Source organism: Megalops cyprinoides, chromosome 1 (genome assembly GCF_013368585.1).
Source record: "Megalops cyprinoides isolate fMegCyp1 chromosome 1, fMegCyp1.pri, whole genome shotgun sequence".
Lineage (NCBI taxonomy): Eukaryota > Metazoa > Chordata > Actinopteri > Elopiformes > Megalopidae > Megalops > Megalops cyprinoides.
Genome location: NC_050583.1, coordinates 19,934,683 through 19,948,606, shown reverse-complemented (window position 1 = coordinate 19,948,606; position 13,924 = coordinate 19,934,683). Strand labels below are relative to the sequence as shown.

General features: G+C 45.2%; 1 protein-coding gene across 7 annotated transcripts in view; it reads left to right on the top strand.

The window, feature by feature from the left end:
- The window catches only part of cacna1g (calcium channel, voltage-dependent, T type, alpha 1G subunit), a 106,354-nt gene that overhangs the window by 84,826 nt on the left and 7,604 nt on the right, over positions 1–13,924 (top strand). For 6 of the 7 annotated variants that reach the window (XM_036527666.1, XM_036527641.1, XM_036527658.1 and 3 more), the window contains 8 exons: positions 1,025–1,176; positions 3,897–4,006; positions 6,799–6,932; positions 8,419–8,489; positions 9,056–9,134; positions 10,331–10,452; positions 10,558–10,953; positions 13,474–13,617. In XM_036527666.1, coding sequence (XP_036383559.1) covers positions 1,025–1,176; positions 3,897–4,006; positions 6,799–6,932; positions 8,419–8,489; positions 9,056–9,134; positions 10,331–10,452; positions 10,558–10,953; positions 13,474–13,617 — 1,208 coding nt within the window. The remainder of the gene's footprint in view (positions 1–1,024; positions 1,177–3,896; positions 4,007–6,798; positions 6,933–8,418; positions 8,490–9,055; positions 9,135–10,330; positions 10,453–10,557; positions 10,954–13,473; positions 13,618–13,924) is intronic. The other variant, XM_036527625.1, reaches the window with a different exon arrangement.

Sequence of the window (13,924 nt, the reverse complement as noted above, 5' to 3'; positions counted from 1 at the left end):
TGACAGAGGCCTCCTAAACCTTGCCTGTGTCCTGCAGCGATAAGCTGGCAGCCCCCACATCACTGCCTCTACTGCTCTGCCAGCACTGCCTCTCCCTTCTTCCTCTCGCACAGTCTAAAGTGTGGTGGGGAAAGTTCACATAATGAATGGACTCATTGAAATTTACTGTGTTTTTTTTTTTTTTCCTTGTTCTGTGTTGTACTGTCCTTTGTTGTTCTTCAAGGAAGCTGGAAATAATTCAACAACATTGTTTTCTCTCTGTTTTTGAATGGCAGATAAGTAAACTGTTGCTCCTCTCTGGTGTTTCCCAAAGAAAGAAATGAAAAAAAGGTTGGGCTGTTAGTGGACGCTGGATAGGTTATCTTTCAAGGAGGTTTTATTGCTCTCTGTGTGTCCTCCTGTGCTCACATCCCAGAGTGCCCGTTACTTCAGGTAGATCTTGTATTAGTGTTTTTTTCTCTATTTGAGTCATTTGAATAACTCTCCATTCCAATAATTGTTGAGGACGTATCTGCTGTACTTGTTGGTCAGATTATTTATGGTTATAGCGCATCAGTGCGTCAAGAGTAGGCCAAACCCTAGCCAGCTCTCAGTGCTGCAGGCCCAGGGTGAGCATGGTGACCTCAGCTGGATGCTGGCGAGGACACTGGCTCTCCCATATACTCCTACCTCATCTATTGGTGTAATGGAAAGTGCCACATCTTTTTTTGTTATTTCTTTCTTGGGTTGTTGTTTCTTATTTTTCACATCAGAGGGGAAGCATTGCTGCCCATGTCTACCTGCTTCTTTCTCTCTTTCTCTCTTTCTGTCTCTGTCTTCCTTTCTCTCCTCCCTCTTTCTATCCATCTCTCTCTCTCTCTCTCTCTCTCTCTGACTGTCTTTTTCTGTATGTGTGTGCGTGTGTGTGTGTGTGCGTCGGCTCCTATCCCCTGTGCTGAGGTGAGCAGCATCAGCATGTGCAAGAGAGGATGTTGCTGTCTGACTCTCTGCCCCCCCTCCCCAACCCCCTGGTTCCCCACTGCAGAAGCACAGTGTAAGCCCTACTACTCGGACTACTCCCCGACCCGGCTGCTGATCCACAAGATGTGCACCAGTCACTACTTGGACCTCTTCATCACTGTGGTCATCGGCCTCAACGTCATCACCATGTCAATGGAGCACTACCAGCAGTCAAAGGTAGAGGCTCCGCACTCTGCCCTGAAGGGCTCTTCAGTGGGATGTCGGTTAGCGTGTGGGAAAATGTTATGGCTGGAGCAATGGCCCCCTGTTATTCTGGCTGAGTTTTTGTTAATCTCTGTGTTGCAACATTGTTTCTTGCACAACAACAGAAAACTCTCTCTTATGGGACTCCACACAAGAATTTTTATACATTTTACAGTGCAACAAAGAAAAGGTATGAATATAGAAAAGAGAGACATAAAAATATAACAAATGAGCCACCAGAGGCGGCGGGGATTGTGTGGAGTGGTTATCCGGTAAATCCTTGGAGCGAGGCAATGCATTTATCGCATGTTTGTTTGTTTGTTAAAGGTCACTTTTTACATGAAAATGGGAGCAATGAATTTTCCCCAAGCAGTGACAGTTTTATGACCTCTCAAAGACAGACAAGTGATGTAGTCTCAGAGTGAGAGAGAGAGAGAGAGAGAGAAAGAGAGAGAGAGAAACCAAGGGGGTGGGGGGGAGGATGAGACAGGGGAGAAGGGGAGTCTCTCTACTGAGCCTGCAGCTATATTAATCTGTCCTAAAGAGAATCTAAATTCCCCGCTTACTCAGAACACGCAAACTGACAGCTTTCAAATTGCCCTCATTAGTGATCAGCTTGAGTGTGATGGGGAGTGACAGAGTGAGTGTTTCAGCTGCCACATGCTTCCATTGCACACACAGATGCGCTGAGAAACATTCTACTCTCATCTGTCTTACCCCTGTACCTCTGATATTCTCCCCACTCATGTCCTCTGCACACCCTGTAAACTCCCAACAACTGCACTCTCACATCCTCTCAAAACTCTATCTGCACACTAACATTCTCTTTAAATTCCCATCTGCATACTCTCATTCTCTCTAAACTTCCATCTCTACACACTCCCCACACAGACCCACATCTACATTAGCATTCTCTGTACACTCCCATACACTCCCATATCAATACTCACATCCTCTGTGTGCTCCCATACTCTCTGAAGTGGCATCTGCATGCTCTAACACGCTCTCATATTTACATGTACATCCTCTACACACTCTCACGTCCACACATAGCCTACACAGTGTCATATTCTACAAAGCCTTATTTCTACACTCCCTTCCTCAACACCAGGGGTGTCCAGACTTGGTTTTGGATGGCTGCCCTCCAACAATTTTTCCAGCTGTCTTTGAAAGACTAATAATATCAGAATTAGGAAAAGTTGTTAAATTGATTAAATTAAGCCTGTAGTTGAATCAAGTGTTTAAGTTCTCAGGTGGGTAGGGGAACCCCAGGGCCACCCAGAACCACCATTAAACACAGGACAGCATTAAAGACAGGACCTACATACAGTAGAGTAACCCTCTACATTCACATACTTCATATACATTCCTATGTTTACATTTCTATCCTCTCTCCAGTCCTATCTATACATACCTATGATCTACACCTGAAACATATATTCTTCTTTACATTTATGTTACCTTTAAGAATAGGAAATACTTTATTAATCCCGATGGAAATTTAGGATCTCTGCATGTCTATAACATACATATAACATACATTCATTTTTATATCACTATCCTATACAAAGTCTTGCCTCTGTAATCCTGTCCTCTGCATATTCCTATGTCTATGGTATGCGTGTTCCTATAATCGACACAGTCCCAAACTCTACATGCCTGTGATATTCAGGCCTCTTCGCATCTCTATCCTCCACACAGAACTGCCTCTACATTACTCTCCTCTACACAGTTCCATCCTTTTCTCATCCCCATTTCTACAGTTCATTATTTCCCAAGTGGATATAGGTAAGGTATTGTTTATTTATTGCTCACCATCAACACCTTTTAATGAAAATTCAATTAAGGATCATAGTGTTTCTTTGTAGGAAATGTATTGCTACGTAAGGTGTCTCCCTGGGTGTTTCTGTGTGGGGGCACTCTTGTTTACCTCATGTCTCAACCTCAGAGCTGTCCAGGTTTCCAGAGGTTTGTGCCTGTCACTAATTGAGGTCTTTAGCCTCACCTGGGGCTATAAATACCTTCCGATTTTAATTAGAAAATGCCACACTTTTTCCCTGGGAAAGCGGCAGTGATCGTTAGCTGGCCCTGCTCCTCAAGTAATCCATGGTAATTCAGTCCAGAGAGTCAATTGATTTTTGGTGCAGCGTCAGAGCCAGTCAGGCCTTAATTACTGTGTGTCTGAACGGAAAGACAGAGTCAGGGGGCCATGGCAGCACAGACACTGGAAATGTTAACGAATGACTGACTCTGTCTCTGTATTTTTTTTTTTAATATTATAATAACTCCATCAACCTTTCCATCATTACTCTACAGGACAAGAGACAGGAATAAACAGTGTTAAATATCTCATTCTCCCATTCCCCCAAGTCAGAGACACACAATGTTATGTTTTGTGCATGCATGTGCACACATGTATGTGTGTGTGTGTGTGTGTGTGTGTGTGTGTATGTGTGCACGCACATGCATATTTTTTTCAAATAAATATAAGATCACTCTATTGAAACAGCTATTCATTAGATTTTAAATATATATAATGTTAAATATATATTCTTAAGTATGCATGAAACCCCTTTATTTTAAGAAGAACGGATGTCTCACAATATCAAGGATAACCACAGAAAAGACTAGATCAACAGACCACGTTTTTCTCCCTTTTTCCCTCTCAATCCCACCAACTACCTCTTATGTAGATGCTAGACGAAGCTCTAAAGATCTGCAACTACATCTTCACTATCATCTTCGTCCTGGAGTCCGTCTTCAAGCTGGTGGCCTTTGGGTTCCGCAGATTTTTTAAAGACAGGTAAGAGCTCAGCGTCAGAGGACAGGATCAAACATTTCTGCAGGGATGAAAGCTCGTTCTTCCCTTTAAGAGGGGTAAGGAAAATAACCCAATATCTCTAATATGTGCTGTCTTGATGGGTGGCTTTCAGTGATCACATAACGATTCCCAATGTTCTCTTTAATACACGGTACCAGTCAAAGGTTTGGATGTATCTACTCACAGAAGGGTTTATTTTTACTATTTTCCACATGTTAGAATAATAGTGAACATATCAAAACTACGAAATAACACAAATGAAATTTGTTAAACAAATCAAAACTATCTTACATTTCCTTCAAAGTAGCCATAAAATATTTTTTTTAAAAATAATTTTGTTTGGAAATAAATTCATACATAGGTATCAACTTCACTCTTTATGTTTGCCTAAGAAACACATTTCAACCATTTAAGCATAAGCCTTTAGACCAACATCTTTGAATGCATGCTTCCCATTATGTTAGTCAGTTTTGTCCAAACTTCTGACTGGTACTGTACATAATAATAGGCTGTTGTCATCAATAGTGTACTTTTCACCGTTGGATATTAGCAATGGAAAAGCAACGCTTCATGGACCCCATATGGGGATTGAGCTACAATATGTTGGCTGCTATGAATAAATAACTAGAATTTGCTCTCAATCACAAAACATTATGATTCATTCAATGAAAACATGAGGCATTAGCTCCACCCACTTTAGGGTTCTCTAAGCCTAACTCTCCCATCATTATAGCCATTGTTTTGACATAAGTAGTATATCGTGGTATTAACCTTATCAATGAAAAAAGGAAACTAAGGAAACAGAAATAGTTCTGTTCAGTATCTGCTGTCAAAACCTACAGTATTCTTATATTAAAAATGAATATTTTCCATAATATTGTGCACATACTGTAATATTATCTATATTGTTATTGTTTGTTCTTGTGCTGTTTTGTAGTTAATACTATGACAATGGGACAAAGCTGAACCAATGGTTGGTTTAAGACTTTCTTGGGCTGAGAGTGAAGTTTCTAAATTGGTTTCCCATTCCACTCAAAGCAAAATAGGACATACAGGGACAAGCTGTTCCGTATAATCACTTTTAAAATTTGCACTTTGATCTTCAGACACCTGTGCAATGTCTGGTTGCCTTCCATAGAATATAAAACTTTTGTGGTGAGTTTAAAGGCTTACCCTATTCATGCTGAATTGAATTGTATCACATATCTAATGAAACAGCTTTTAAATGCATCCCCTATAAAACTGACCTTGGACAGTCCCTTATTCACTGAACGCAGATGTTTGATGCTGAGGACAAGTGCAGTGTATCTTAAGGTAATGTTAGGGACCAGAATGATTAATGCAACACACCCATCTGCTTGGAAGTAAATGTTTAGATTATGAAACAGTGTATAAATATTGAATGCCAATGGGCCTGTTTAACTTGTAAGGAATAAACATGTTGTAAATAATTTCGCAGGTTGTCCTCTCCAGCTACAGCTGTAGGTGACTGCTGTTCTCTCCTTTCCATCAAGTGGAAATTAAGCATCTTCAGACATATGTGATCTGAATTGTAATAGTCCTCTTAAGTGTTAATGCTCATAATGCACAGCATGGAGCAGAATTATAGAGTATTGATTTATCTGTGAGTACCTGAATACATACATCATCATTGTTATTGTGGGTCTTTATTTTATTTTAAAGTTTAAGGTGACTTTAAACATATTTTGTTTGTTTCATACATACTCCACACAGTACTCTTGGTCATGTGATAAGGAGCGTTTTAATCATTCAAACAAATTTAACATATTGCTATTTGGAAACTGGGTTAGTTACCATCAGATTGCTGATTTCCTTCTTCGTTGTACATAGTAAACATACAAATAATAGTGAGGTCCCTCTGCCAAATCTGCTCTTCTGCGATAACTTTGTGTCTTTATGACTCATCAGACTTATAATGCATTGACAACAACATCATTTTCACTGTTACTCTTACTGATCGAGTGAACAGGAAGTTACAATGAACAATTTATCCATTTAGAATGATTGTTCAGTTAGTCCTACAACATTTTGTTAGGAGACTTGTTAAGAACTGCATCTATAAAAGGCTGAGCTACTTTTTACTTACCTTATCTGGGAACCCGCTGGCATTAATCTGAATTTTGAATATGACAAATGAAATCTCTTGGAGCGCAGTGAATGTCGAGATTACCTTCGTTTTGTTTTTGCATGCAGAACGCTTTGACAGTGCTCCATTTGGCCTTGCATGCCTAATGAAAGATCACCTTAAGAAGTCTTATCTGCAGCTGCGCAGTGCTGGAAAAAAATGGGAGGACTATAACAGAAAACGTTTGAGAAATTAGCTGCAGGGCTCCAGGTGTGTCTGCTTCTGACAACCAGATTGCACAGCATCCTCGTGATTGGAAAGCACGTGCACTGTAAGTGCTGGTGGTGATCACAAATACAGAAAATGATCGGGGCAAATGCATGGATCTGTAACAGTGGTCCAGTTTGGCAGACATTGTCAAAATGAGCAGATACTCAGACATTAACCCCTTATAAATTCCTTACTAAAGTATACATCACATACTGGTTGACAGATATAGTAGAAGGTCTGCAGGTTGTGCATGAACTGTATATATTATGTATCATAATACTAGATCTACACAAATTTTGTTGAAATTATCTTGTATGTGTCGATCCTCAAAGGTATAGTCTTATATGAAGCATTGTGTGTAAGGTGGATCTTGAACTATGGTACAGTGTCAGCTTACCTGTATGTGCTGCCCCGGCAGGTGGAACCAGCTGGACCTGGCTATCGTGCTGCTGTCCATCATGGGCATCACGTTGGAGGAGATTGAAGTCAATGCCTCCCTACCGATCAACCCCACCATAATCCGCATCATGAGGGTCCTACGCATTGCCCGCGGTGAGCGTCGATCCCCATCTCTTCCATTACATTACTTTACATTACATTCATTTAGCAGATGTTCTTATCCAGAGCATCTTCGAGCACAATAGGACATAAGTGTATCCATTCAAGTTCAATGAGAAATAGCGTCAGACCAGGCTAACAGCGCTCCCAGTGCAGTGAGTGTGAGCATAACACTGTTCAAGCCCTTCCCAATGTTAACTTGTGTGACCTGACTAGTCAAGGGAAGACAAGTATACTACATCAGTCACTGGATCACAGAATCTAAAACACATCACAATACTACACATAAAAATAAAGAGCAAGAACTAGAAGTAGCAGGTGTCAGGGGCCAGGAATTGAGGTGCAATCTGAACCGGTGAGTCCCACCCCTCACCTCTCTGTTTCCACCCTCTCATTCAGTCCTTCTTGTCTACCCTCTGTCCTCTGTCCCCCTTCTATGGCCTGTTTAGCACATACAGCAAGGCCTCCTTCTTGGTCTTTGCAAAATGGTAGTGTCATCCCACGAAGCCTGTTGGATCAGGCCGGTCATTATGACTGTTACCTTATCTCAGGGTGTCAGACCATCCGCAGAGAGGCACAAAGAAGTCCAGATGGCCGTGATGAGAAATTAATTTCGCCAGAAAAGCAAGAACAAATGGAAAAAAGCAAAGCTTCTCATCTGCTCAGGGTGATTACTCTGTGTGTAATGAAAGAGCTGCTGCAGGAGTCAGTATTGATTACTTCTTCGGCGGAGACATCCGGGCAAACACACCTGCTCAGGGCTACCCTCCCGTGCGCGCGGGCCCATTCGTTTGTCAGGGTTACACAGACGCTGCTTTAATTAAAGTCATGCCCATCCTCAACTTCTGCTGATGGCAATTAGCGGTGATTCCTCAGAAGCTGCTCTTCGGTGGCTGAATCGCTCTGTCATCAACATCATTAAACCCTCCTGTGTAGAGCATGACCCCAATAATAACACTCGCAGGCTTCTCTGTGCCCCGCGAAAATTGCCATGGAATTGGACGCGTTGTTCGGAGACCATTACCATATCCAGAATTAACCCGTATCTAAGCCCTGGCATTCCAGTCACCGTGTGAATGGAAAGCTGTGACAGGCGAAAGTGCTCCTGAACTCTGGCCCTTTTTGTGACTTGGACCGAGAGATGCTCTCTCTCTCTCTCTGAGTGCTGAGAACCAGGGTCTCTCTCTCTGCGGGACGGCAAAGCAGCTCATTGAGCAGTCAGGAAGCCTGTGCAACAGCTCCACAGGGACACCCGAGGTTAATTTTGTGTGACAGGGGTGGATTTCAGTCTCAATTCAGAAGGGGGGAGGATGGATTTCGAAGGTGGGGAGGGCGTGTCCATTTAGGGACACCTCTGCAGACACAGAGCTGTCACGCTGATGTGTTTATCCACTGGCTCTGAAATCAAACCTGACTTTGTGCCTGCGATTGGCCTGTGCTGAGTGTCTGTCTGCCGTCTGCCTGCCTGTTTTCCCCACAGTGCTGAAGCTGCTGAAGATGGCAGTAGGAATGAGGGCTCTGCTGGACACTGTGATTCAGGCCCTACCTCAGGTAAGTGCCCACCTCCACCCACACTCCCTGCACGCAGCACAGTATGGCTTTCTGCTCATCAACTCTTTATGTACAGCATGACGGATTGTTTTTTTTCTGCTGCGGCCTTATCTCCCTCCTTTCAATAATGTTTCTGGGGTAGCAGCCCAGTCCTCAGTGAACCCCATCATTCCTCACCGCTCTCAGGAGCCTGTGTTTTCCAGAGGCCTCATTTACATTCCCCGTTCTCTGGGGACAGGGAGAAGCACACTCACACAGAGCACTGATAACAAAGCCAAAACATAAAGATTATCACAAGCTCGCCGAGATCGTATCAGCCAGAGCTGCAAGCAGCGGAGGATTTCTGATCTGAGTACATTGTGAGCCAGGGGGTATGATGTTAATTCTTGTAAGTCTTGTAAGAGGCTCTGGATATGTGCATAATTAACAAGGATAACAGTGAAACATTTTGGGGCAGAGGATAGATTATCTTTTTATACTGCACATCCCCAAGCTGTACCTATTCTGAGTACCCTCCATTCTTCTTTCCCTCTCTATCCCCCTCTCTCCTCTCCCTCTCTCTGCAGGTGGGGAATCTGGGACTTCTCTTCATGCTGCTGTTCTTCATCTTCGCCGCACTGGGAGTGGAGCTATTCGGTGACCTGAGTAAGATACCTCAAACACACACACACACAGATGCAAATACACACACAGTTGCACGCAGGCACATACAATATGTAGACATACATACACACACACACGCACACATACACAAACACACACACAGACAGGCACACACACACACACACACACACACACACTTATGCCCACACAGTGGTACCTAATGCACAGACACTAGTACAGTGCACACAGTAATACCATATGCACAGACACTTACATACACATACACACACCCACTAATAGCCACTCAGGGACAAGTGATGCTCAAGATGGTTTTATCCTCTAGCTTTTGTTCCATTTAAACTCTAAATTACTTACATGAACCCTTTTGTTAAACTAATTCATTGATTTCTCTAATTGCGGCTTTGAAATTACTTTTGGTCCTTAAAGAGATCATTACTTCACTGCGCTGATTAGATTTTCACTTGAAAGCTCTGTGTTTTTGTGACCATAGACCTAAGATGTAAATTCACTCAAGGGCTGAGCATGGTAGGGGGCCTGCAGCAGCCAGCTGCAGGGCCAGCAAGGGGGCCCTCTAGAACGGGACACTGGGCCAGTGGGGGAGGAGGCAGCCAGCCTCAATGCCCCTACCCAGTCTCTCTCTGAAGGGGACTAAAGTGAGGGTGACGGAGGGTAAATCCACAATGAGAATGTCAGCATTCAAGCTCTAGATGTGATCTGAGCTGTTGTTAAAGTGTGTGGTAGGGGTTAGTTACATGTCACACCACTCCCAGGAGAGCCTTTATTGATATTACACTTTCATTTCAATTTAGCTGAAGGGGTAAATGATAGCTTTCTCTCTCTCTCCTCCTTTCCCTCCCCTTCTCATCTCTTTCTCCATATCTATTTTCTGTCTCTCTCTGTATCCTCATCTCTTTTCACTCTCTCCTTCCCCTCACTGATGAGGCAGTACTCCCAGGCCCTGCTAGAGGGCAGTATAGTGTCAATATGTCTGAGGCTGAACATCCCATTCACAGTCTGAGAGCAGGAGTCTCTGTGACTTCCACTCAGCTCATACCAGCCTGCAGAGAGGGGGCAGTTTTCTCTCACACACACTCTCACACAGACACACAGACGCACAAACACACAAGCGCACAAACATGCATGCACGCACACTCAAAATTGACTGCCTCCAACCCAGTCTCTCTTTCTCTCTGTTTCTTTCCCACTCGCTATCCCAGTATGTGATGAGCTCCACCCGTGCGAGGGTCTGGGTCGCTACGCCACCTTCAGAAACTTCGGCATGGCCTTCCTCCTCCTGTTCCGAGTATCCACGGGGGACAACTGGAACGGCATCATGAAGGTGAGGCTGCGGGCGCTGGCCGTCCCGTCCGGTTCCCCTCCCCTCTGCACCCCCCTCCCTCCTCCCGTCACCTCGCATGACAGCGGCTAACCCCTCTCTCTGTAGGACACGCTGCGGGACTGCGGCCAGGACACGGGCATCTGCTACAACACCGTGGTGTCGCCCATCTACTTCGTGTCCTTCGTGCTGACGGCGCAGTTCGTGCTGGTCAACGTGGTCATCGCCGTCCTCATGAAGCACCTGGAGGAGAGCAACAAGGAGGCCAAGGAGGAGGCGGAGCTGGAGGCGGAGCTCGAGATGGAGCTGCAGACCATGGGGGGCGAGGGAGGGCCCCTCTCTCCCTTGGCCCTGGGCGAAGGGATTGGTCCGGGGGGGCCTCCCTGGATGTCCGGGGAGCTGCAAGACAGACCCAACCCCCCAGCCAGCCCCCCTGCTGACATCCCCAGAGACTCAGCACACATAAAGGCAGATTCTCCTCTCTGCCTGGAGCCTCCGCTCATGGTGAGTGTCCTTACCAGAGCCTGTCTGTCTCTGCAGCAACAGGTGGATACTCACGGATACACACATCATCCTGTTTCTTTCACTGTGCATTTACATACAATGGTGTGCACATACAACGCATGTAAAAAAAGAGGGGCGCAATTTTTTTCTTGTCATGCAATTAAGATGCTGCTCCTTCACCTGGTCAGTTTGTCATGGCCTGTTTGGGTGAGTGTAGCCATGATAGAGGGGATCAGTGCTGCACAGAGTTCAGTGCTACATGACAACACGAGGTCTCACAGAGGCACGAGCAGAGCACCCTCCCCCACAGTGGCTGTGCCAGAGCATCTCCAAGCAGCTGTCAGCTCCTAACAAACTGACTGACAGAGGACAGCATTGGAACCGGCTATGGTCATCACTCAACATACGACCTGCCTCAAGGCAGGCAGTGTTAAAAAGACATGCATGCATGCAAACACATACACACAAACACACACAGCACACGCACACACATGTGCGTGCGCAAGCACACACAAACACAAAATGTACATCCACACACAGCCACACAATCACAATCATACATGCAGCTCATAGTGCATGTGCTTGCACCCATTGTATAAAGAGAGTAAATAGGATGTAAAACATAATTGAAAGTATTTTTATCAATATACAGCTTCGCCACTTAAGCTGTTTTAATAGCACAAAACTGCACGTGAATGGCCGTGCTCTTCCACTCTTGTGCAGTGAGGGAATTTGCCACAAAACACTTGGTTTGAAGCTAGTGCTGTCAAGGCATCACTCATTCGAAGGCACATCAATTCCTTTTCTTTTTTGTTTTTGCGCAAACGATCTAGCAATTGGATGCAGCACTTAAGTGGCTCCGCAAGTGCTACCCCAGAGCTGTCCGTTTGCGCTCACACAGAATAACATGTGATATCCCCAGCCGCAAGCCCCGGCCCCCACAAACACGGTCCTCATGCGGGCAGGCAGCTGTGCTGTCTGGGTAAACGGATGCTCGATCAGTGGGGGAGACCTGCGTCGCATCCTGACAGATGTTCGGCGAGCGCTGCCTACCCGGTTCCGAGCTCAACTGGCCGCGAGTTGCCGTGCGAGTCACGTGACCCGCACGGCAGCTCGCTGAGAGGGGCGTCCCGCCGCATACCGCGCTGCCTGCGGTGGGATTGCAGCCCTCATCCCTCAAAGTGTCAAGCTGTTGTTATCAGAATCATCCTCATTTGTTATTAGCAAGCTTTGGCTGACTTTCAACGCATCTTTTTTTAATGGCTCAGATCATTTACTGTCCCCTTCTTTACCCTCGTCCATATGCACTTCCACTTGACCAGGATTGGCCTCCGCCCATTTTTATGCAGATGAGAGGAGAGGGGGGTGCTGTGTATGCACATTAATCTCTCATGTCCTGGTGAATTTTTTTCAGAATATCCTCCAAGTTGCACTTACAGTAGCTGCCATTGAAACAGGGCCATGGTGTTGTGAACAGGAGCCATAATCACAGGGTTCTCATCTGAGCCATGAACAATTCCTCTTGTCTTATTGACCTTTTGCACTGATTAAAATTATAATAATAAGGATTACAAGGATGATGATGTTGCTTCTAATAATGAATCATTATTATTATCATCATTATTATTGCTATTATTACTAATTCTACTAGACAAATCCTGTTGTTGTCACATGGGGACTAGTTTGTTCTGAAGAGAAAATACCACACATAGGTCAGGCTGGTGCCATGGGAAAGCGGAGATTCATCTTCTTGTTTTTCATTTAAGTGTGGCTATTTCCAGAGCACTGCGCCTTTTTTAGTAAATGAAGTTCTTCCTAGCCATTATATGATGCTGTCCCCCTCCCCTCTCCCAAAAAATATGCAAAAACCAGATTATATGCTCTCCCGCTGTTAGAGTGGGACAGACTGGCTTTTCAGTAGAATCATGGCGCCCCCTTTTGGATTGCATTAGAGTTGCAAATGCTAACACCGCCCATACAGAACTGCGGGGAACTTTGCAGGATGTGTTTTCCAATCAGTGACAAAGCTATTTTTGGATATGTTAGGAGAGATGCTTCCTGTACATACTGTTTGAAATTAATGAATGGGCAGTTTCAGTCAAGCAGCATTACATATGGTAATCTGTATCGTAGCGATGAGTTTTCCTCAGTTTTTCCTTTTTGAAATGTGTTTGATCCTGAGCATGCCCTGTCTTCTTGATGCATGTGCACACCATTTTCTTGCCCCGGTGCTGTCTGGATAGAGCAGGAAGGTGAGTGTTGGAAACTGATCAGATAAAGGTCACATGTAAGAGATAAGCAACTCTCAGCTGTAAACAAGAAAAAAAAAACCCTGAACCAAACGCTGATCTCTCCTGTCTCTTTATGAGTGTCCTGTGCTCTCCCGGCCTCTGACCGAACCTTCTTTAATCCTCTCTCCTCACGCCTGTCTCTCTCTCCTTCTGCCTTTCCTGTGTCCTCCTCCCACTTACGCCACCCTCCCTCATCCCCCCCCCCCTCCTGCTGCATGCTGGGTCCCAGAGGAGGGCCATGTTTGACTCAGTGTCCCTGGTGATCCAGGGCTCGCTGGAGGGAGAGCTCAGCCTCATGGACAACCTGTCAGGCTCCATCTACCACTACTACGCCTTGCCCCCACTGCCCAGCAAGTACTGCGCTGAGAAACAGGTCAATCTCTCACACCACCAACGCGAACTCCCCACTTCCCCACTCCTCCACACACAAACGCACCTCTTTCTCTTCCCCTCCCTCTTCTTCTCTCTAGACCACTTTGTGCTGTGTGTGTGTGTGTATGTGTAACCTCTGCCTGTGTTTCAGTGTGTAGACAGCGTTTGAACCTGGCAAGTAAGTCGTTCACGGTGCGCAGTAATAAACGCAGGCACCAAAAGGTGCGGCGTGCAGGTTACCCACATTAGCCGTGTCATCAGTCTGGCCCTGGCCCAGGGAGCTCCTTCCTCTGCATGCTGCCTGTTGC